General features: G+C 45.1%; 2 protein-coding genes across 4 annotated transcripts; one reads left to right on the forward strand and one right to left on the reverse strand.

Moving 5' to 3' along the window:
- Window positions 1-1004: 1004 nt before the first annotated feature.
- Window positions 1005-23169, forward strand: PSMD9 (proteasome 26S subunit, non-ATPase 9). Of its 3 annotated transcripts, none has more exons than XM_032603016.1 (6): window positions 1005-1264; window positions 5331-5433; window positions 7819-8030; window positions 10098-10199; window positions 21568-21656; window positions 21972-23169. In XM_032603016.1, exons 1-6 carry the CDS (start codon window positions 1127-1129, stop codon window positions 21997-21999), a joined length of 672 nt encoding a protein of 223 aa, XP_032458907.1. In that variant the 5' UTR covers window positions 1005-1126; the 3' UTR covers window positions 22000-23169. The 3 variants fall into 3 exon arrangements, with proteins under 3 accessions (XP_032458907.1, XP_032458909.1, XP_032458908.1); XM_032603018.1 differs by having other exon boundaries at window positions 1022-1264; window positions 21571-21656; XM_032603017.1 differs by having other exon boundaries at window positions 1028-1264; window positions 5334-5433.
- On the reverse strand, window positions 12950-13810 carry LOC116738993 (60S ribosomal protein L6-like). The gene has a single exon (XM_032603015.1). It carries the CDS (start codon window positions 13576-13578, stop codon window positions 12985-12987), a length of 594 nt encoding a protein of 197 aa, XP_032458906.1. The 5' UTR covers window positions 13579-13810; the 3' UTR covers window positions 12950-12984.
- Window positions 23170-23363: the final 194 nt, after the last annotated feature.

Consider the following 23363-nt stretch of genomic DNA (forward strand, 5'->3'; position numbering starts at 1 on the left):
CTAGTTTCTGTGTGGATATTTCACAATAATGACCTTTTTGAAGGGTTCAGGACAGTTGTTTTGAAGAATGTCCCTCAATTTGGGTTTGTCTGCTTGTTTTTCATGACCGGATTCAGGGCAAACATGTTTGACTACGACATAGGTGATGGTGTATCCTTTTCAGTGCAAAATCTTAGGGGGGACATGTTAAGATGTTAAGTGTCACCATTGGGTTAAGCTGGGTTCAAATTTGGGCTGTTTATTTTTCTAGTTGGGCAAGTGGATTATTGAAATGGTTTTCTCAGCTGTCAAATGAGGGTAATAATAATCCTCATTTATGAGGTTGTTGAATTCATACACATAGGGCCCTCAGAACAGTGTGATGCACTGAATTTGATAAATTATTAGTATTACTATTACTGTCATCATCAATACTATTTGTACTAAAATTTATAGAGACCTTAATATGAGACAGGCACTGAGTCCACTGCTCAATACTTTACCCCTCCAGTACCTAGGACAGTGTATGGTACAAAGGAGGCATTCAATAAATATTTGTTGGCAAAATGTCAGCACTATGAGATAGATTGCTATCAATACCCAACCAACTCACAGATGAGGAAACTGAGGCTCAGAGGAGTGAAGTAGTTTACCTAGGTCACTACTGGCAGTAAGAGGCAAGAGCCCAGATTTGAACCCAAGCTTGTAGGCTTTGTGAAACAGGGCATGAGGAATCTATTTTGTAAACCCTCAAGCGCTGTGTAGATGCAGAGCTGAAATGGAGCACCATGCACAGTGCTCAGGTACATACATGCAGTAGGCGCTCAATACATAGCTGAATGAATGAGGAAAGAAAATGAATTAACTAGGAAGAGTTCATCATGTCCTGGTCGCGGCCAGCGCTTGGGTGGGACAGGGAATCCTTCCGTCTTTACACCTCCCCTCCACGAGTCACCACAGGACCGCGTGTTCCCGCATTGTGGGGCTTCCGGTGACCACGCCCCGCCGACAAACCACGCCCCTCGCTTTTCCAGGCTCCGGCGAAAGGCCGCGGTGTTTTGGCCCGCGGGCGGAGCCGTAGGCACAGTCTCCTCGGGCGTCCGCGGTCGGGAAACCCGCAGTCAGGGCTCCCGGGCCGAGGTTCACGATGTCGGAGAAGGAAACGAGGGAGAGCGGAGGCTCCCCGGAGGCCAGCGGGGTGACTGTCAGCGACATACAGGAACTGATACGGCGCAAGGAGGAGATCGAGGCGCAAATCAAAGCCAATTATGACTTGCTGGAGAGCGTGAGTGTGGGCACGGGGCTCCCGGGCGGGCGTGGGAGGCGCCCGGAGGCCTTCCCAACCCGGCCCCCAGACCCGGGGCGGGGACTGAGAGACCAGGGCGGCCTCCGCTTGAGCTCTCAGCTGTGGATCTCTCCCTCCCTGGGAGGCCCAAGGCGCAGCAATTGCGGCCTCTGTGGGCAGCAGACAGTGAGGCAAATAACGTGAATAACTAGGAACAGTTAGAATTGATGTTCTAGCAGGTATTTGTGGAATTCTTGTTGGGTGCTGGGCGCAGTTGTTAAGCGCTTGACATTGGTTAACTCGTTTAATCCTCCCAACAACATTTTGAGGTGAGCTCTGTCATTTCCCCCATTTTAGGGATGAGGCAACAGAGGCATTACTTAAACCTGCCTCAAGTCACAGGGCCAATAAGTTTGCAGAGGCAGGGTGATAATCACCTCTATCATCAGTCCTTGTTGAACGGTTACCAGATGTCCTGTGCTTTACTAACCACTTTACCTCAGAGCTTCTTAAGATTTAGTGTGTATTCGAATCACCTGGAGAGCTTGTTAAAATTCAGATTCTGTTGGCGGACAGATGTGTGGGAGCAGCTACTGCATTTCTAGCTAATTCCCAGCGATGCTGATGGCACTGGTCTAAGAACCCAGCTTTGAATGACAGGAAAGGCTCGGCGTGGGGAAAATCCTTGCCTAGGGTCAGGTAGGTTGGAAGTGGCAGTGGTGGGGCTAGTACTTAGCCACACCCCACTGGCTCCAAAACGGATAGTTTTTCTTAAGCCACCTAGTATAAAACCGCAAATCACTTTGCCGGGGAAGAGTAAATGAATTACATTCTATGTAGGGCGGATGGAATTCATATTAGGTGATGGGAGTAAGATGAAGTATCATATGGAGGTCAGGGTACCATTTTACTGGGCGCTGACTATGTGCCTGAAGGGGGCCGGTTTATGTATGTGTTATGTCGTGGAATCCTCTCAACTACTCTGTGAAGTTGGTTTGTTACCCTGAGGTTCAGAAAGGGGAAGTCACTTGTTCAGAGTCACAAAGTGGGATTCAGATTTTATGCCTGTTGAACCCAGAATCTGTGCTTTCAAGTGTTGTGCCAGCAATTTCTCACACCTTAGTTACTTTGCTACTGCAGGCAGGATATGCTCTATCTGTATACCTCCTGTACTGTTACTCCCTTGATATTTTTCTTTAAGTTGCCTCACTTTTTTACTTAGTTTTATTTTTAAAGGAAATCTTATAACTTCACAGCATATGAAAAAATGAGACTCTCTTTCCTTAAATATAAAAGTGTATATCAAGGTGATCCATCCAACTCTCTGTCACCTGATAAATGGATAGCTGAAATGTGGTCTATCCATACAACGGGATATTAGCCAATAAAAAGGAATGAAGTGCTGGCACACGGCTACAAAAGTGCGTGAATCTTGAAAACGTTATGCTAAGTGAATGAAGTGCATCACAAAAAAACCACACATTTTATAATTCCATTTATATAAAATATCCAGAATAGGTAAATCCATAGACGGAAGATAGATTAGTAGTTGCTAGGGGCTGAGGGGAGGGGGGAGTGGGAGTGACTGCTAGTGGGCCTTGGGTTTCTTTTTGGATGGTGATGGAAATGTTCTAAAATTGATTGTGGTGAGGGTTTCATAACTCTGTGAATATTCTAAAAACCATTAAATTGTACACTTTAAATGAGTGGGTTGTATGGTGTGTGAATTATATCTTGATAAAGCTGTTAAAAACAAAATGGAGAGGGCCAGAGATAACAAGTGATCTGGAGGTGATATAAAGACCAGCACCAAATGGAGACTTTCTCCCTGATTATTGAAGGGTTGAAGATAATTAGAAAGGGAATGGGTTATTTAATGCCCTGTGTGTGAGTTGCCAGTGGTGTGGGTCCCAACTTTGGAAAGCAGTGTCTGATGTGGTATTGACTTGGAGAGGCCAGTCAACTCTTAGTCATCATGGGCAGGCATGAGGCAGATACAGATATTTAGCCCCTGGCACATTTATGCTGTATCTATAGAGAGTCCTGCGCTAAGAGAGTATACGAGACCCCCTTCCCTGCGAACAGGAAACAGTAGGTGTAACCCAGAGGCTTTCAGAGAGAAGGGGACAGACATGAATGGAATCCTTCCCCCGTGTACACTTTCAGAGAGAAAGGTACAGACACGAATGGACTCCCTCCCGCTAGCACGTGTGTACACTAGGCAGCTGGTCTCCGTGCTGATAATTACAGCCATCACCTATTACTTTCTATGTATATTAATTTCCTAGGGCCATCATAAGGAATTACCACAGCTTGGTGGCTTAAAACAACAGAAATTTATTCTCTCACAGTTGTGGAGTCCAGAAGTGTGACATCAAGTGTGACATCAAGTGTTGGCAGGTTTGATTTTTTCTGGGCGCTCTGAGGGAGAATCCGTTCCATGCCTCTCTCCTAGATTCTGGTGGCTGCTGGCCATCCTTGGCTTGTAGCTGCATCACTGCAGTCCCTGCCTCTGTCTTCACATGGCCTTCTCTCTGTGTCTCTGTGTTCCAAATCTCCCCCTCCTTTCTTTTTTTATTTTTATTTTTTTCCCCCTCCTTTCTTTTATCAGGATACCCGTCATTGGATTTAGGGGCAACCTTAAATCTAGGATGATCTCTTCTGGCTGATCCTTCACTTAATTATATCTGCAAAGATCCTTTTTCCAAATAAGGTCACATTCACAGGTTCTGGGGTTTAGGACTTGGGCATATCTTTTGGGGGCCGCTGTTCACCACTCTGTGAATGTGCCTGGCGCTGTGCTAAGCACCCTACATAGGTCAGCTCGTTAATTCTCAGAGCAGGTGGGAAGGGAGGTAAGTGCCGTTATTCCCATTTTATAATTGAAGAAGCTGAGGCCCAGAGAGGTGAACCTCTTAACCAAGGTCACCCAGATTGTATGTGGCAGAATTGAGCTTGAAATCAAAGTCTGACTGAAAATCCCTGAAACATGTCATATAACATGTTTCATTGCTTTTGTGCACCATGCTCTGACTTATGTAGGAAAAGACTTTAAAACATTAAAACAAGGGAATTCTCTGGCGGTCCAGTGGTTAGGACTCTGCGCTTTCACTGCCAAGGGCCCAGGTTCAGTCTCTGATCAGGGAACTAAGATTCCACAAGCTGCGTGGCACAGCCGAAACAACAAACAAACAAACATTAAAATAAATGTATTGTTTTCCATAGGGAATACATTGCCGTGGTCAAAATTCAAAATCTACAAAAGGATACATAATAGAAAGTCTCTCTCCCTCTGCTGTCCCCTAGCCTCCCCGTTCCTCTCCCCAGATGGCAACTGGGGTTCCAGTTCAGTGTTCCTTCCAGGGATGAAAAGCCTGTTTGAAGGCACCTTTACATCTCTTTTTATTTTCAGAAGAACCAAAGTCCTGCCTCAGCTGGGTGCTCTTTGAGGTTTTTACTCCCCTCCAGCTTCCAAGGCCACCAGCCAGGTGTCAGCTGCCCATAGGAAGGAGGGTTTGGAGGAGTGGAGGAAGAGGCTGGCCTTGGGGGTGATGCTCAAAGGAGTCTTTAGTTTTATCTGCACTGCTCTAACTTCAAAAAAGGAGAATGGATTCGTGCATTACTGGTGTTATTAAAAGTCAGTTAAGGGCTTCCCTGGTGGCAACAGTGGTTGAGAGTCCGCCTGCCGATGCAGGGGACACGGGTTTGTGCCCCGGTTCGGGAAAATCCCACATGCCGCAGAGCGGCTGGGCCCATGAGCCATGGCCGCTGAGGCTGCGCGTCCGGAGCCTGTGCTCCGCAACGGGAGAGGCCACAACAGTGAGAGGCCCGCGTACCGCAAAAAAAAAAAAAAAAAAAAAAAAAAAGTCAGTTAAAAAATGGTGCCCACCACAGAGAGCAGTCATGAGAGGATGTGGGAAAGGACCTGGTCTGTGCCAAGTGATCAATATATGGCCTCTCTCGTTACTGTCACCTTTATTATGACTGCAGAGGACGAGAGTCTGGGGAAAGAGGCCCGAGGACTTCATACCTGTGAAATCTTTTTGACCTCATTTCTTCCCTCCAGCAGAAAGGCATCGGGATGAACGAGCCACTGGTGGACTGCGAGGGCTACCCCCGGGCAGACGTGGACCTGTACCAGGTCCGAACCGCAAGGCACAACATCGTCTGTGAGTGACCCTCTCTGAGGATGTTCCCCCACCTTGCAGCAGGGAATGTTTAAGGCACACAGAGGAATCGCCAGTGTTCCATACTATCTGCTTCCTTGGCTTCTGCCTTGATGGGATCATCAGCAGTGGGACGTCAGCAGTCCACTTGCTCCCCAGTTAGGAGGATTCTGGGAGAAATTTGAGAAGCCCTAGCCCACAGTGTGAGGGCGGGCACCGACTTATTTTTTTCCAAATGGTTGGCCTGATGTTACAACACCATTTAGTCTGTTCTTTCTCCGTTAATTTGAAACACTAACCATATTGCGTATTAAATCTTTAGACGTGCTTATGTCTCTTTCTGGGCTTTTTGCTCTGTTCCGTTGATCTCTCTTTTTGGGTGCTAACATCATGCTATCTTAATGACTTTAATATACGTAAGAGTCTGTTTGAGCGATTCCTTATTGGTCTTCTTTTGAAAAACTATTCTCACAAGTTTATTTTATTTAAAAAATAGACTTTTTTAAAAAAAATTATTATTTATTTTTGGCTGCATTGGGTCTTTGTTGCTGCGTGTGGCTTTCTCTAGTTGCGGTGAGCAGGGCCTACTCTTCGTTGTGGTGCGCGGGCTTCCCATTGCGGTGGCTTCTCTTGTTGCAGAGCTTGGGCTTTAGGCGTGCGGGCTTCAGTAGTTGTGGCTCTCGGGCTCCAGAGCTCAGGCTCAGTAGTTGTGGCACACAGGCTTAGTTGCTCCACAGCATGTGGGATCTTCCCGGACCAGGGCTCGAATCCCTGTCCCCTGCATTGGCAGGCGGATTCTTTAAACACTGTGCCACCAGGGAAGCCCTAAAAAATAAACTTTATTTTTTAGAACAGTTTTAGATTTACAGAAAAATTGGGAAAATAACACAGAGAGGTCCCGTATACTCTGTACCTAGTTTTCCCCATTACTAGCATCTTCCCTTAATATGTTGCATTTGTTATAATTGCAAGTTTGTTTTTTGAAATGTACTTTGGAAACATTTTGTTCAAGGAAAAAATTTGTTTTGAATTCTGATTAGAATTGCAGTATATGGTGTATGAAGTCATTCATTCCTTTACTCAGCAGCAGTAGCTTGAGACTTACTGTGTGCCAGGCCTCTCTGAAGGCTCTGGGGTCCTCGTGGAGCTTATCACCTGTGGGACCTTTTCTAGTCAGAGTGACCGTGTATTATACACTGACACCATTTTAAGTGTTCCTGCCCAGGTTTATGTCTTCATTTATTCAAGTCTGGGCTCTTTCTCGTGTCTGCACCAGTGGGTTGAGTGCTAGAGGCTCGTAATGCTTGAGGGGCTTACCTGTTCTCCAAAGTGACAGTAGCAGAGGAACAAGGTCAGGTAGCCTTGCGTGCCCACAGTCCAAGGTGCCTGGAAAGTCTGAAAGTCTGTGGCCTATGGATGCTAGACGTGGATTGGCAGGCGGTGCTGGTTTGTTCAGGCCTCTGGAACTCTTCACAGGGAACTGGCTTTCTTTTCTTTTAAGTTTTTTTTTTTTTTTTTTGGATGTGGGCCATTTTTAAAAAGTCTTTATTTAATTTGTTACAATATTGCTTGTTTTATGTTTTGGTGTTTTGGCCACGAGGCATGTGGGATCTTAGCTCCCTGAGCAGGGATCAGACCTGCACCCCCTGCGTTGGAAGGTGAAGTCTTAACCACTGGACCACCAGGGATGTCCTAGGGAACTGGCTTGAATGAGGTGCCGAATCCAGAGCCGTAGAGGAAGTTGTCTTTAGGTTAAAAAAAAAGTTAACCCAGCTCCCAGCCACTCTGGTAGCCCGGCCTGCAGAGATGACTTGCTTGGCCCACACAGTCCTTCCCAACATCCTGAGTTGACCGTCAGTACTGAAAAAAATCCGAAGGTTTCATCCCCAAACTCCTAATTTCCAGCTTTGCTCTCTGTTGCCTCTCCCAGACTGAATATCACCAGTCACGTGTTGGTAGCCTTGGCATCATTTTTTCTTCTAGAGGCATTACGAGAAAAGCGAAAGCCTTCTTAGCCCAGCCTGCTTTACTCGTGTTTGCCCCTTGTGAGCGTTTGAGTTTGTGGCCATGGATTCACCTGGTCAGTTCCCTCCTTCTGCTCACCTTTCAGGTCTCAGCTGAAACGGTGCTGCCTTTGGGGAGCCTTCCCTGATCTCCTAGTCATTGAAGTCATCAGGTGTCATTGCAATCACTTGTCCCACAGCTGCTTTCCTTGCAGGACTGTAAGCTTCATGAGGGCAGCCCCTCTGTCGTGTTCACAGATAGGTCCTCAGCTTCTAGCACAACGTCTGGCATATAATAAGTGCTCGTTGAATAGTCAGTGAATGAACGTGTGGGTCTTGTGTCCTCAGCTGTCTTCTCGGCCCCTGACACGGTGCTCTCCTCCAGGCTTGCAGAACGATCACAAGGCGGTGATGAAGCAGGTGGAGGAGGCCCTGCACCAGCTGCACGCTCGTGACAAGGAGAAGCAGGCCCGGGACCTGGCCGAGGCCCGCAAGGAGGCCATGAGCCATGGCCTGGGCCAGAGCCAGGACCTCAGCCCTGCTCAGGCCTTCGCCATAGTGAACAGCATCAGCCCCGGCTCCCCTGCCAGCATCGCAGTAAGCCAGGGCCTGGCCCCCTAAATCCACACCCCGAGGGTGCCTTGGGGCAGGGTTGGGGGTGGGAGGCTGTGGACAGACAGACCCACTCTGTCACCAGTGCAGCAGATGCCGTTGAAGGCCCGCTGCAGCCCAGCAGGAGTCAGCCCCTGCTGCCCACTCAACTAGCTGCAGAGAGACCCTGGGACACAGGGTGACCCCGGAGAGGGAAAGAGGCTCTCTTCTCAGGGCCGATTTTAGCTGGGCGTTGAGTAATGGACACGAGAATGACAACAGTAGCTGCCACTTGCTGGGCCCTTGCTTAGCACCACGTATCCTGCCAAGTGAGTTATAGCTTCCCTGGTGTCTTTAGAGAAGTTTTAACAGCTTTATTGGGATATAATTCACATACCATAACTTTAACCCTTTTAAGGTACATATATGATTCAGTAGCTTTTAGTGTATTAACAGTCAATTTTAGAATATTTTCATTATCCCAAAAAGAAACCCAGTGTCAATTTGCCATTACGCCTCAACCGCCCCATCCCCCCAGCCCCTGGCAACCACCGGTCTGCTTTCTGTCTCTCTGAACTTGCTTATTTTGGACATGTCATATATATGTAAATGGAATCATATAATATGTGGTCCTCTATGACTGGCTTCTTCCTTTTAGTATCATGTTCTCAAGGTCCAGCCATGTTGGAGCACGTATCTCAACTTCATTCCTTTTTTAATTTTTAAAAAAATTTTTACTTTTTATTTAAAAAGATTTTTTTATTGGAGTATAGTTGATTTACAATGTTGTGTTAGTTTCAGGTGTACAGCAAAGTGAATCAGTTACACATATACACATGTACATATATCCACTCTTTTTTTCTTTTTTTTAAGATTCTTTTCCCATGTAGGCCATTACAGAGTATTGAGTACAGTTCCCTGTGCTTTATAGAAGTTTATTATTAGTGATCTGTTTTATATATAGTAGTGTGTATATGTCAGTCCCAGTGTCCCAACTGATCCCTCCCTCATGTTCATTCCTTTTTACTGCTGAGGTTAATGTGCTGTCTGGATAGACCACGCTTTGTTTATCCGTTCCTCAGTTTCCATTTTTTGGCCGTTATGAATAATGCTGCCGTGAACCTGATGTACAAACTTTTATGTGTACCTGCATTTTGCTGTTGTTGTTCAGCCTTAGTCTAGTCTTCTTTTGAATTTTATTTTGTTTATTTATTATTTATACAGCAGGTTCTTCTTAGTTATCCATTTTATACTTATTAGTGGATACATGTCAATCCCAATCTCCCAATTCATCGCACCATCCCCCATCACTTTCCCCCCTTGGTGTATGTGGACCTGCATGTAATATTTAATCCCACAGCCGTTCTCTGGGGTAGGTACTAATCTACCCCATTTCACCCATGAGGAAAAGCCTCAAAGACCTGAAGTACCTTGTGCCAGGACGCACAGCTTCTAGAAGGTGGACCTGGGTCCTGCCAGTCGTCTTTAGTGATCACAAGACTGCAGGTTACACACAAGCTCTGTTTTATTCACCACTGTGTGCACAGCATCTGGCACAGAGCTGGCGTCAGCCTGTGATGAGTATTTGTTGAAGGGATGGGTGAATTGTGATCTGTGCTCTTAGAGTGACAGGATCACTCTAGTCCTGGGTCAGTGTTGTGCCCGTGGCTGCTTGCCTGGGGGCTTTTAGGGCCAATGCGTCTAAATTCTGACCCCTGAACAAAATAGGCCAGATGGGCCTGCCTCTACTTGCCCCTAAACCTGGGTCAGGACCCCAGAGAGCTTTTCCCCATTTTCCTCCAGGCCTATACAACTGCCAGCTTTTCTCAGACACTGGGCAGACCTGGCCACCTTTTATTAGATCTGCCCCTGGAGGAACCCCCGGAGGAGGTGGCCCAGTTATCCACCGCCCCTCCTGCCCGAGGTGTCTAAATCCCAGCCTCTTTGCATCGTGCCTGCCGTTCTCCCCTGTAGAAAACACGCTTATTAAATTGGGAGCGTATGGGAGGGTAAAGAACACCAGAAGAACATTTAACCTCTAGCCTGATTTTCTGTTTTCCCTTCTCTCTTTAGGGTCTGCAAGTGGCTGACGAGATAGTGGAGTTTGGCTCTGTGAACACCCAAAACTTCCAGTCGCTGCAGAACATTGGCACTGTGGTCCAGCACAGTGAGGGGGTGAGTTGGAGGTATTACGTGGCATCTGACCAGTAACCCTGGAATTGCCGGGGCCAGGAAACGTGGCCGGGGCCTTTGACGGCTGCCCTCAAAGTGCCGTTTCTCAGGCACAGTCCCCGCTCGGGGCTTTCGCATTTGCTGTTCCCTCTGCCTAGAATGCTAATCTTCTTCCCTTACCCCCTCATCTTCCTTCCTTCCCTCCCTCCTCTTGTACAAATGCCACCTTCTCAGTGAGGCCTTTCCAGCCACCCTGTCTAAAATACCCCTCTCCTGCTTCCTATCCCCGTTTTCATTTAACAAGGTTTCTTAGACATCTTTTCATCTGGGCACACATCTTGCTCTTTTTCACTGCTGCATAGCACTCCATGGTATGAATGGATAGAAATTTGTCCACCCACTGCCTTATCAGTGGACGTCTTGTTCATTTCCAGTTTTATGCCAGTGTGAATAGTCGTGCATACTTGTTCACAACTGTGCACACCTGGAAGTAGAATTACAAGCTCTCAGCAAATGCACACTTAAGATTTTAATAGGTAATTTGAAGAAGTTTTATGAATTTGTACCCTGATCAACAGTATGTGAGTCCAGTCGTCCCTCAGTATCCATGGGGGATTGGTTTCAGGACTAGTGCAGATACCAGAGTCTGTAGATGCTCAAGTCCCGTGGTTGGCCCTCCGTATCCACGGATTGTGCAGTACTGTATTTATTGAAAAAAATTCACATGTAAGCGAACCTAAGCGGTTCAAACCCATGTTGTTCAAGGGTCAACTGTGTATCATATCATCAGCAGTACTCTATTACTGATCTTTTAGTAACTTTGCTAAAATGCCATCTTGTTTTAATTTGTATTTTCCTGACTACCAGTGAGATTGAGTACCATTGCTATGAATTGTCTGTTAGTCTTTTTTCCCCACTTATTGTCTATTGGGTTATTTGTCCTTTTTAAAAATGGATTTGTAGGAACTCTTTCTATATTCTGTATATTAAATCTTTGCCTGTTTATACATTGCACATGTCTCTCCTGATGAGCTCCTTTTCTTTTAACTTTATGGTAACTTTGATTACTTGAAAGTTTTTTTTTTTAATTCACTTGGATATCCATTTTGTTAAATTTATTAATATTATAGGGCTCTTTGCTGCCAAAACCATCCCTGAGGATTAAAATAAAGAAATACAGTACAGGGCATAATAGTGTAGTACTGTTCAAACAGTAGTATATTAGAGCTTGATTTGTGTGCCTTTTGATAATTTCATTCCTTAAAGATATAATAAGAGTTGAGATTCAAAACAGGCTGCAGCCTTCTAGTGTCTGGCAGAATATGCCATTAAAAAACACTTCCACGTAACCATCTCATCTTGTTTCTCAGTAATGTAACCCCAGCCAAACCTTTTTTTGGCAAAGATCCATACTTTGCAGGAGAAATATGGGGCTCAAAGTACAGAGAAATTGCTAAAGCTTTTGGTCCCCAAATGAAACCTTCAGTTCAGCCGGCAGTTCTTGGTTTGTCTTGCACCCACAGCCCCCACTTGGCCACGCTGCTCATCCATGTGTAACTCATCAGAGGGCAGGCATCGGGCCGAGAAACAGTTGGCCAGTGTTGGCGCCCTGCTAGAGGTCAGGCCCTCGTTTCTGCACCGACTGACACCTTCATCAAGTCTGTACTTACGTGGAAGTTTAGAATTTTGATTTTGTCAAATTCATCAGTTTTTTGCTTTACAGCTTTGGCATTTTGTGTCTTCTTAAAGAAATTCTTCTAGTACTTTTGTCTTTAGCTCTTCTTTAATCCGTCTGGAATGTATCTTTTATTATTATTATTATTTATTTATTATTATTTTTTTGGCCACACCGTGCAGCTTGCAGGATCTTAGTTCCCTGACCAGGGATCAAACCTGGGCCCCCTACAGTGGAAGCTTGGAGTCCTAACAACTGGACTGCCAGGGAATTCCCTATTGTTGTTTTTTATAACAGTTTAATCGACGTACAATTCACATACCTTATAGGTCACCCATTTAAAGTGCATAATCCAGTCGTTTTTAGTCTGTTCATAGAGTTATGCACCCATCACCACAGTCAATTTTAGAACATTTTCATCACCTCAAAAAGCCTTGTACCTGTTAGCAGTCACTCCCTATTCCCCCCGTATATACCAGCCCCTGGCAACCACTAAACTACTTTCTGCCTCTATGGACTTCCTTATTCTGGACATTTCATATAAATGGGATCATACAATATGTGATATTTTATGACTACTTTCACTTAGCATAGTGTTTTCAGGGTTCATCCATGTTGTAGCATGTGTCAGGAACTTATTCCTTTCTTTTAAAAATAAATTTATTATGTATTTATTTTTGGGTGCGTTGTGTCTTCCTTGCTGCGCACAGGCTTTCTCTAGTTGTGGCGAGCGAAGGCTCCTCTTCGTTGCGGTGTGCGGGCTTCTCATTGTGGTGGCTTCTCTTGTTGCAGACCATGGGCTCTAGGCGTGAAGGCTAAAGTAGTTGTGGCATGCGGGCTCAGTAGTTGTGGCTCGCGGGCTCTAGAACGCAGGCTCAGTAGTTGGGGCGCACAGGCTTAGTTGCTCCGCGGCATGTGCGATCTTCCTGGACCAGGGCTCCATCCCGTGTCCCTGCATTGGAAGGCGGATTCTTTTTTTTTTTTTTAATGGACCGAATTATTTAATTAGGTTCTTTGTAAGAAGTTTAGAACACTGCTTTGTGAGGATAAATTCCGTTTGTAAGAGCGAACACAGCGGAGGTAGCCCTGGAATTGAGGAACAGCTTTGATTCTTCACAGAATTTGTGAGTCCACAGCTTTCTGATCAACCTTCCGCTTCTCTGTAATCTCGTATTTCTCTCTCTCTGTGTCGAAGATCTCACTTTCCTGGTGCCTAGGCTTATGCAGTTTCTTCTTCTTGAAGTAAGCATCAGTGAGATGTTCTGGGATTTTCATACCACTGATATCAATTTTGGTGGAAGTGGCAATGACAGATTTCTGGTGTGTTCTCCGCAGAGGAACTCGATTGAGGGACAGAGTCCCAGTCACAAGTAGCAAGCCACTGCTCAGCTGCTTCAGGAAAATGACCCTCTTGCCTCCGTGGCGCCCAGTGAGGATAGCCAGAATGGTCCCAGGAGTGATGCTAACACGCAGTTTTCTCGCATGCTTACTGAAGGGTTTTTTGCCGTGACTCAACAGCTTTCGAGGCACATCTTCAGTAGGATGATACCTAGGCATTTTGCGAAGTTTAACCACCTGGGTACCACCATTCTTGTCACCACCAACTGGTTTTGTGACAGTAGCAAGAAGCTTCACCTTCTTTTTCTTTTCAACCTTGGATTTAGCTGCTGAATACTTCCTCTTGTACAAGGCCTTTCTGGAATACATAGCCGATAGGGAATATCTGCCAATTCCTCTGACCAGGACAGGGTTTCGGCTGCAGTGGGGCTTCCGCTTCTTAACCTGCTTCACCTTTTTAACCTTGCCACCCGCATCAGCCTTCTTGGCTTCAGGTTTTTTTCTCCTTAGTATCTGGCTTCTCAGCCTTTTCACCCACCATCTTGCAAGATGGGAAAAAAGGGCAGGCGGATTCTTAATCGCTGCGCCACCAGGGGATCCCAGGACTTCATTCTTTTTTATGACCGAATAATATCCCGTTGTATGGATAGACCATATTTTATTTATCCATTCATCAGTTGGTGAATATTTAGGTTGTTTCCACTTTTTCGCTATTGTTATAGAGTCATACTTCTGTGAACATTCTATGTAAGTTTGTGTGTGGTCATAGGTTTTCATTTCTCTTGGGTTTATAGCTTATCTGAAATTAGTTTTTCTGAATGGTGTGAGGCAGGGTGCCAAACTTAATTTTTTTCCCCAAATGGACAGTAGTTGTCCCAACACCATTTATTGAAAAGTTAGTACTTTACCCACTCATTTATATTGCCACCTCTGTTCTATAATTCTTATGTATGCGATTCTTTATTCTGTTTCTTTGATCTGTTTGTTTGGAGCCTTTCTGGGTTCCCCGGAACAAATCCATTTGTTCCTGCTCTGCTTCCCTTTAACCCCTGGCTATAAAGGGTGTATTATTTGTCTGTTGGTGAGTGAGAAATCACCCCAGAGCTTTAACAGCTTGAAGCATCAAGCGTTTATTATCTCATACAGTTTGGGCGGTCAGGCAGTGTCCAGGAGCCATGTAGCTGGGTGGTTTGGGCTCAGGGTCTCTCATGAGGTTGTGGTCAGGATATAAGCGGAGGCTGTAGTCATCTGAGGGCTTGACTGAGGTTAGAGAATCTGTTTCCAAGATCCCTCACTCACATGGCTGTTGGCAGGAGACTTCAGTTCCTCATCACAAGGGCCTCTCCACAGTGCCGCTTGAGTGCCCCACAGCGTGGTGGCTGACCTCCCCAAGAATGGGCGGTCCAAGTGAGAGCAGAGAGGAGTCAGCAGCACCTGCCCTGACTCAGTCTCTGAAGATTCACACTCTCATTCCACTTTATTCATTAGAAGCGACGAAGTCCAGCCTACACTCAAAGGGAGGGGAATTATTCTTTAGCTTTGGAAGGAAGGAATTTCAAAGAGTTTATCCTTGTGGCATGGTACCTTTGTTACCTCTTTCCTGTCCCATCATCATTTTAGTGAGATTTCTAGAGATGATGCAGATGTAGGTTCATTCTGTTATGTTTACCCAAAGTCTCAGTTTTTCTCTCCTTCCTCCCCACCCCACCCCACCCCCAGCTTGCTAGTGTGTCATAGTTTACTCACGTCTCTTGGGTACCTTGCTGCGCATACTTTTAAACTTTGTAGTTGTCTGGGCTCATTGTTAGTGGTTTGCTTTGTAAATACGTCTTTTTTTTTTTTCCTGGTAGAGGTAATACATACACATGGTAAAAACAGAACCAAAGAACATGGAATGAAAAACCTCCCTCTCCTCCAGGTGCATTTCCTGTCCTCCAAAGGCAGCCACTTTCCAACTGTGTGTCCTTCATACATCAGCACACAGAGCTACTGGTTGCTTTCATTAAGGTCTAATTGACCCACAGCAACATTCCCCCTTTTCAGTGTCCAGTACTGTGAATTTTGTCAACTGTATGTAGTTATGTAAATGTCACCACATGAAGATACAGAGCAGTTCTACAGCCCGAAATGATCTCATGCTTTTGTAGGTAAGCCCTCCCTGCACCCCCATCGCCCGGAAATCACTGATCTGTGCTCCATCCCTGTAGCTTTACCTTTTCCAGAATGTCATATAAGTGAAACTGCAGAGTATAAAGCCCTTTAAGTCTGGCTACTTTCACCCAGTGTCATGAATCTGCCGTTCTTCCACATGGTCACGTGCATCTGTAGTTCATCCCTTTTCACTGCTGAGTAGCTCCACTGTGTAATGAGCCCCAGACTCTTCATCCATTTCCCAGTGTGGGGCATTTAGGTTGTTTTCCAGTTTTTGGTGATTACTCATAATAGCCACTGGTCTTTTCCAGTTAAATATATTCTTAGGCTCTTTATAGGCCTATAAATCCTTTCTTTTTAAAAAAAAACTGAGGTATAACTGACAAATAACATGATGTTAGTTTCAGATGTACAACATAGTAATTCAATATTTGCATATATTGGGAAACGATTGCCACAGTAAGGCTAGTTAACATCTGTCACCATACATAGTTACACATTTTTTTCTTGTGTTGAAGACTTTGAAGATTTACTCTCTAGCCACTGTCAGATATGCATAGAGTATTACCGTATACCAGAATGCACAGTGTGGTGACTATAGTTAATAATACTGTATAAGGCCTTCTTTACAAAAGTAGTCATTGAATGTTTTCTTTTTTTTTTTTTTGAATGTTTTCTAACAACAGAACCTTTTCTTCAAGTGAAATTTCCTGGGGAATTCCAATATATCAAACAAATAAAAGCTGAGCTGCTGGGATAAGCTAGAGGGGGTGGGGGGACCTCACGCCCTCAGGGCCCGGGGTGCTCCTGGAACCAGAGCCCAGCTTGAGAATCAGGGGTCTGGGTTTTTATGGTCTCTGCTCTATGAATTAAAAAAAGATTTTTAAAACCCCACAGCATTCTATTGTTAGACTTTTAGGTACTTTCCAATTTTATGGGAACCTGAAAATTAACACTCTTGTAGACAAAGCTCTGTTTCCTTAGATAATTTTCTAAAGGTGAGTTTCTGGAATGCATATATTTTCAAAGGAAAAAACCCTTAAATTAAAATAATTTTTCTTTATTATAAAAATAATGTGTATTTCATTCAGCCATAAAAAGGATTGGTGTACCGATATGCTAGAACATTAATGAACCTTCAAAGGATTTCTGGTAAGTGAAAGAAGCCAAACAGAAAGGGCCACATATTTAATTAATTAATTTATTTAAATTTATTTATTTAATTTATTTATTTTTGGCTGCGTTGGGTCTTCATTGCTACACGTGGGCTTTCTCTAGTTGTGGCGAGCAGGGGCTACTCTTCGCTGTGGTGCACAGGCTACTCGTTGTGGTGGCTTCTCGTTGTGGAGCACGTGTGGGCTTCAGTAGTGTGGCATGCGGGCTCAGTAGTTGTGGCTCACGGGGTCTAGAGCGCGGGCTCAGTAGTTGTGGCGCACGGGCTTAGTTGCTCCGTGGCATGTGGGATCTTCACTGACCAGGGATTGAACCCGTGTCCCCTGCATTGGCAGGCGGATTCTTAACCACTGTGCCACCAGGGAAGTCCCAGAAAGGGCCACATATTTTAGAATTCCGAAATATCCAGAATAGGCAGATGCACAGAAAGCAGAGACAGAAAGCAGATTGGTGGTTGCCAGGGGCTGGGGGAGAAGGGAATGGGGAGTGATTGCTAATGGGTATGGGGTTTCTTTTTGGGTGATGGAAATATGCTCTGAAATTTGTTAGTGGTGATGGTTGGACAAGTCTCTGAATATATACTTTAAAATGGTGAATTTATTGTATATGAATTATATTTCAATAATAAAAATAATGTGTTTTTATTGTGAAAAAAAATCACACAATGCGAACGTATTTCAAGTAAGAATAAAAGTCCTGGATTTCTCCCTCCCTTGTAGTACCTTCCCTGCTCTGAGTCCTGGGCAAGGTGCAGGCGCTACAACAGGGAAGAAAACAGGTCAACCAAGGGTCCGTGGGAACATTTTAGTGGGGGAGATGAGCATTAATCAAATAATCACAGATGTGTAATTGTCCACTCCAGTGAGTGCTATGAAGGGACAGTTCAAGGGGGCTAGAAGAGCAAATAGTGGGGTTCTCATGTAGTTTGGGGTTGAAGGAGAGTGTTCCTGAAGACATGGCCTCTAAGTGTATTGAAGTTTATCAAGACTGGCAGGGAGAGGAGCCCACCAGCAGGGTCAAGGCCCTGAGGTGAGAGGATCAGAGAAGGCTGATTGGAACCCAGAGCAAGGAAGAGGGGGAGAGGGGAGGAGGCAGGGCCCTTCTTCATTGTTCCCGAGCAGCAGTAGAGAGCTTCTTCCAAGCTGGAGAATAACAGCTGTAAGCAGCTTCGTGCCTTGAAAAGATTTCTCCGGAGGCCAGGTAGAGAGCTGATTGGAGGGCTGACAGAGTTTTAGCAGCCAGGTCAGGAGATATGGTGTCTTTGACGAATGGGCTGGAGGTGCAGGTGGGCAAATCAGAAAGACATTTAGGATGTGCCATAGGTAGAAACCCTCTGGATTTCTAGCTCTCCCAGGGCCATCATTTCCAGAACTGGAAGCACATCAGTGAAGCTCTCACACATTTTCTGGGTGTGGGTGTGTATGTCTACAGTGATTGCTTTTTGAAAAAGAAGTCACAAAGAAGACCTACTCTATGTACTGTTCTCGATGTTTCCCCCTTTGAAGGGATTTCCATGTTGGTACACGTGTACCGGTACACATGTACCATATTCCCTGGCTTGGTTTCTCATTGTTTGTTTAACCAGCCCCCCAACCTGGATATTTAAGCCATTGCCAATATTTGGCCACCACAAATAGTGGTGTCGTGAATACTCTTATCTTGTGTGAGGGTTTCTGTCAGATTTCTAGAAGTGGAATTACTGGGTTAAAGGCAATGCACATTTACCGATTTGATAGGTGTCGTCAAGGTGTCCTCCCAGAAGCTTGCATTAGTTCATGTTCTCTCCAGTAGTGTATGTGAGTGCTTATTTCTTGACCCCTCCCCAACTGTGTTATTGTCAGTCTTTTATCCTGTGACAATCAAGGTGGAAAATGGTGTCTTTTTCTGTTTTTCATCATGCTTTATTTTTTCTGATTCAGAGATCCCATTGATAGATCTGCCTTAATTTTTTAAAATTACGGTAAAATGTACATAACATAGAATTTACCATTTTTAAGTGGCATTACATACATTCACATTGTTTGGCAGCCATCTCCACCACTGTCCCTAGAAATTTTTCATCTTCCCAAACTGAAACTCTACCCATTAAACACTAACTAGTCATTCCCATCTCCCCAAGGTTCTGGCAACCACTAATCTACTTTCTGTCTCTATGAATGTGACTGCTCTATATACAGCCCTCTAAGTGGAATCACACTATATTTGTCCTTTTGTGACTCACGTGTTTCACTTAGCATAACGTCTTCAAGGTCCATCCAGGTTGTTACATGTGTCAGAATTTCCTTTTTAAGGCTGAATAATAGGGACTTCCCTGGTGGCGCAGTGGTTGGGTATCCGCCTGCCAATGCAGGGGACATGGGTTCGAGCCCTGGTCCAGGAAGATCCCACATGCCGCGGAGCTACTGAGCCCACGTGCTACAACTACTGAAGCCCGCACACCTAGAGCCCGTGCTCCGCAACAAGAGAAGCCAACCCAATGAGAAGCCTGCACACTGCAACAAGGAGTAGCCCCCGCTCACCACAACTGGAGAAAGCCCGCATGCAGCAACGAAGACCCAATGCAACCAAAAATAAATAAATTTATATTTTAAAAAAAAGGCTGAATAATATTCTGCTGTGTGTATATACTACATTTTGTTTATCCTGTAATCCATTGATGGCCACTTGGGTTGCTTCTACCTTTTGGCCATAATGCTATTCACCATTTTGGTGAATAATGCTACTATGAAATGGGTATGCAAATTATCTGTTCAAGTCCCTGCTTTCAGTTCTTTGGTTATATACCCATATGTTTAATTGCAGGTTGATATGGTTATTCTATTTTCAATTTCTTTAAAAAATTATTTATTTATTTATTTTGGCTGTGGTGGGTCTTTGTTGCTGTGCACAGGCTTTCTCTAGTTGCAGCGAGTGGGGGCTACTCTTCATTGCAGCGTGCGGCCTTCTCATTGCGGTGGCTTCTCCTGTTGCGGAGCGCGGGCTCTAGGCGCGTGGGCTTCAGTAGTTGTGGCTCGCGGGCTCTAGAGCGCAGGCTCAGTAGTTGTGGCACATGGTCTTAGTTGCTCTGTGGCATCTTCCTGGACCAGGACTCGAACTCGTGTCCCCTGCATTGGCAGGCGGATTCTTAACCACTGCGCCACCAGGGAAGCCCTATTTTCAGTTTTTTAAGGAATAGTCATGCTGTTTTCCATAGTGGCTGCACCATTTTACACTCCCACCAGTGGTGTACAAGGGTTACGATTTCTCCACATCCTCACTGACTCCTATTATTTTCTTTCTTTTTTTTTTTTGCTGTACGCGGGCCTCTCACTGTCGCGGCCTCTCCCGTTGCGGAGCACAGGCTCCGGACGCGCAGGCTCAGCGGCCATGGCTCATGGGCCCAGCTGCTCCGCAGCACGTGGAATCTTCCCGGACCGGGGCACGAACCCGTGTCCCCTGCATCGGCAGGCGGACTCTGAACCACTGCGCCACCAGGGAAGCCCCCCTTTGTTTTTTTTGATAATAGCCATCCTAATGGGTATAAGGTGGTATCTCATTGTGGTTTTAATTTGCATTTCTCTAATGATGAGTGATGTAGGCCATCTATTCATGTGCTTATTGGCCATTTGTATATCTTTTTTGGAGAAATGTTTAAGTTCTTTGCTCATTTTTTAATTGGGTTGTTTGTTGTTGCTGTTGAATTCTTTATATATTCTGGATATTAATCCCTTATCAGATATATGATTTGCAGATATTTTCTCCCATTCTGTGGGTTGCTTTTTCACTATGTTCACAGTGTCCTTTGATGTACAGAAGTTTTTAAATTTGATGAAACTTGTTTTAACTTATAATTTTCTTTGGTATATATTGTACCTACTTTAATTTTTTTGTTAAGGTAATACATATGCATAGTAAAGAAGAAATAATGGTACAGAAAGATAGAAAAGTAAATGTCTTCTTCTCTTACTCCAAACTGCTAGTGCTTCTTTCTGGAAGTAACCACTGTTAACAGTTTATCTTCCAGAAAACTTTGTATGCACCAAGCAACACATATGTCTATTTATTTATTTAGATTAATTAATTAATTAATATTATTCTTGGCTGCGTTGGGTCTTTGTTGCTTCACGCCGGCTTCCTCTAGTTGCGGCGAATGGGGGCTACTCTTTGTTGTGGTGCGCGGGCTTCCCATTGCGTTGGCTTCTCTTGTTGCAGAGCATGGGCTCTAGGTGTGCGGGCTTCAGTAGTTTTAGCACGCAGGCTCAGTAGCTCCGCGGCATGTGGGATGTTCCCGGACCAGGGCTCGAACCCATGTCCCCTGCATTGGCAGGAGAATTCTTAACCACTGCGCCACCAGGGAAGTCCTATGTCTATTTATTTATTTATTGAATTTTTAGAGCTTTTACTATTATTTTTATTATTTATTTTTAAATTATTATTTTTAAATTGAAGTATACTTGATTTACAACACATATGACCTTTTAGGACATATATTCAAATGGATTCATACTTGGCTGGTTTTGTTTTGTTTTTACTAAACAAACTGCTATTCACTATACTGTATTTGACCAATACCTTATTGAGGGATATTTTGGGTGTTTTCAGTTTTTGAAATTTATAAACAGTCCTGGGATAAATGCTTTGTTCATATATCATCTTGTACTTTTGCAGAATATATCTTATATGCACCTTTTAAAGATGCTTTGTTGTTGCTGGGGGCAATTGTGTTCTTCCAGGAAGAGGGTACCAAATCTGTAGCCCCACTGCCTGCCCCCAGAGTGCCACGTCCTCCACATTCTCACTAGTTGTAGGAATAATGCCTAAAATAAGCATCCTTACTACCAGTCTGGTGGGTGGGACTTCCCTGGAGGTCCAGTGGTTAAGAGACTCCACGCCTGCACTGCAGGGGGTGTGGTTTTGATCCCTGGTGGGGCAACTAAGATCCCACATGTTGCGCGGCCAAAAAAAAAAAAAAAGGACAGTATCTCAGCATTCTAGCCTGAATCTCTTTGAGTTACTAAGGAGGTTGAACATAAAATGAGCTCATTTTCCTTTCAGAAGCCCCTGAATGTGACAGTGATCCGCAGAGGGGAGAAACACCAGCTTAGACTCGTGCCGACACGCTGGGCGGGAAAAGGACTGCTGGGGTAAAGTATCCGTGTCCGTTCATTCACACTGCAGCGTGCACTGCATGCTTGCTAGACACAAAGCTGCGGGCGGGAGGTGGGGTCGTTGGGAAATGAATTTCCAGACTGCCTGTAGCAACTCATGATAAATCCTTGTGGCGGGAATGAGATTCCAGGTATGGAGGTGGAGGGAGCCCTGGTCGCTCTGGTTCTTTTATTAACTGGACGTTTGCTTTGAAAGAATGAAAGCATGTAGGTGAAAAGCTCAGGACGGCTCACTTCTGATCTTCCTGAATGGAGCCACAAACTTACACTGTTCCTTTTTTTTCCTTCCAGCTGCAACATTATTCCTTTGCAAAGATGATTGTCCCTGGGGAACAGAAACAGGAAAGCATATTCCCTTGCCCCAGACTTGGGTCTAGTGGGCATTTCCTCCTTCTCTTCTCTTCCTGAAGCTCAAGGATCTGGAAGAGGCTGGGAGCCTGAACTTCTAGGTGGTGGAAACGCTGTGGCCTCCCAGTGTGATCTCTTGGGATTAACGCATTGTTAAAAACTAGATTTGTGTTTAGCATCTTTTGCAAATTAGGCCACGGCCCTACATGGGAATCCTCTGGATTGTGAGCAGGTGGGCGGGAGTTATTCTGGTAGGTGCTGATGTGACTTTATGCTTCTAGAAATTTTGTTTTTTTCCCCCAAATAAACAGTTTTACAGTGTTGATATGAACATGTTATCACCCCAGCTGAATTTCCTGTGAACTTCTCAAACCAAAGCTCAGGTGGGAGTTAGGTCAGCCTCATGAAAGTTGGGCAGAACAAACTAACAATTGTACCAAAGTCAAGATTTGACCAGCAACATCTCTGGGACGTCATCCTTTAGTGAATGGGGGTTCCAGACGCTCACGCTGCACCTGCGTTTGCACTGTGGCATTGCTGCTCTGGATACAGGATAATTGAGTCTCCTGGGCCTGCCCTCGGATCAGCACTTTTGTAGACTGCTAAGGTGTGTTGACATTGCTGATGGGAACCAGCAGTTTGTGCAGCTTCTTGCAAATGCTGATTCCTCCTTCCTTCCTTCATTTTCTCTCTTGAACATGGCAAAGTGAGTTTCAGTGATTCCTAGTGCCCCCGTGCTTTACTTTTTTTCTCTCTTCACCGTATCACAGTGTTTTATTTCCACAGTTCTTGCAGACCACCTTCTGTTTCAGAGGCCATCTGGCACATTCTACTGAGGCATGCTTGGGTTCTTCAGGCCTGGATTTGCTTGGCTTAGATGCGGATATCAGCCCGCCCTGACGGGAGTCAGTACTGGGTGGGCTTCCAGCCATGGGTACTCGTGCTCGGCTGGAAAGCCTTCCTGTTGAGTGTCTGCCCCCAAACACCATGTACTCTAGCTGAATGTCCACGTGGATTTCCCCCCGTGTAGCCACAGTCGTGCTGTGTTTACCAGTGTTTAAATTGTTTTTCTAATTCCACATGTTTCCCAATCTTGTATAAGCCCTAGACTATAATAAACACAGCTTGCCCCATCCAGCAATCCCTTTTATTTTTTTTGAGATGTATGCAAATGCAGCAACCAGCATTGGGGTACGAGGGTGGAGTGGGGATGGAGAGACTCATTCACATCCTCCTAAAATGATAGCAGCAGAGAGTCTTCTGCATCAGTGCCTTTGGCTGGTTTCCTGCAAGCCCCCCGCCCCCCCGCCCCCCCCCCCCGCTTCAGAAACCTCA

This window comes from Phocoena sinus, chromosome 14, assembly GCF_008692025.1.
Source record: "Phocoena sinus isolate mPhoSin1 chromosome 14, mPhoSin1.pri, whole genome shotgun sequence".
In the NCBI taxonomy this organism is placed as follows: Eukaryota; Metazoa; Chordata; class Mammalia; order Artiodactyla; family Phocoenidae; genus Phocoena; species Phocoena sinus.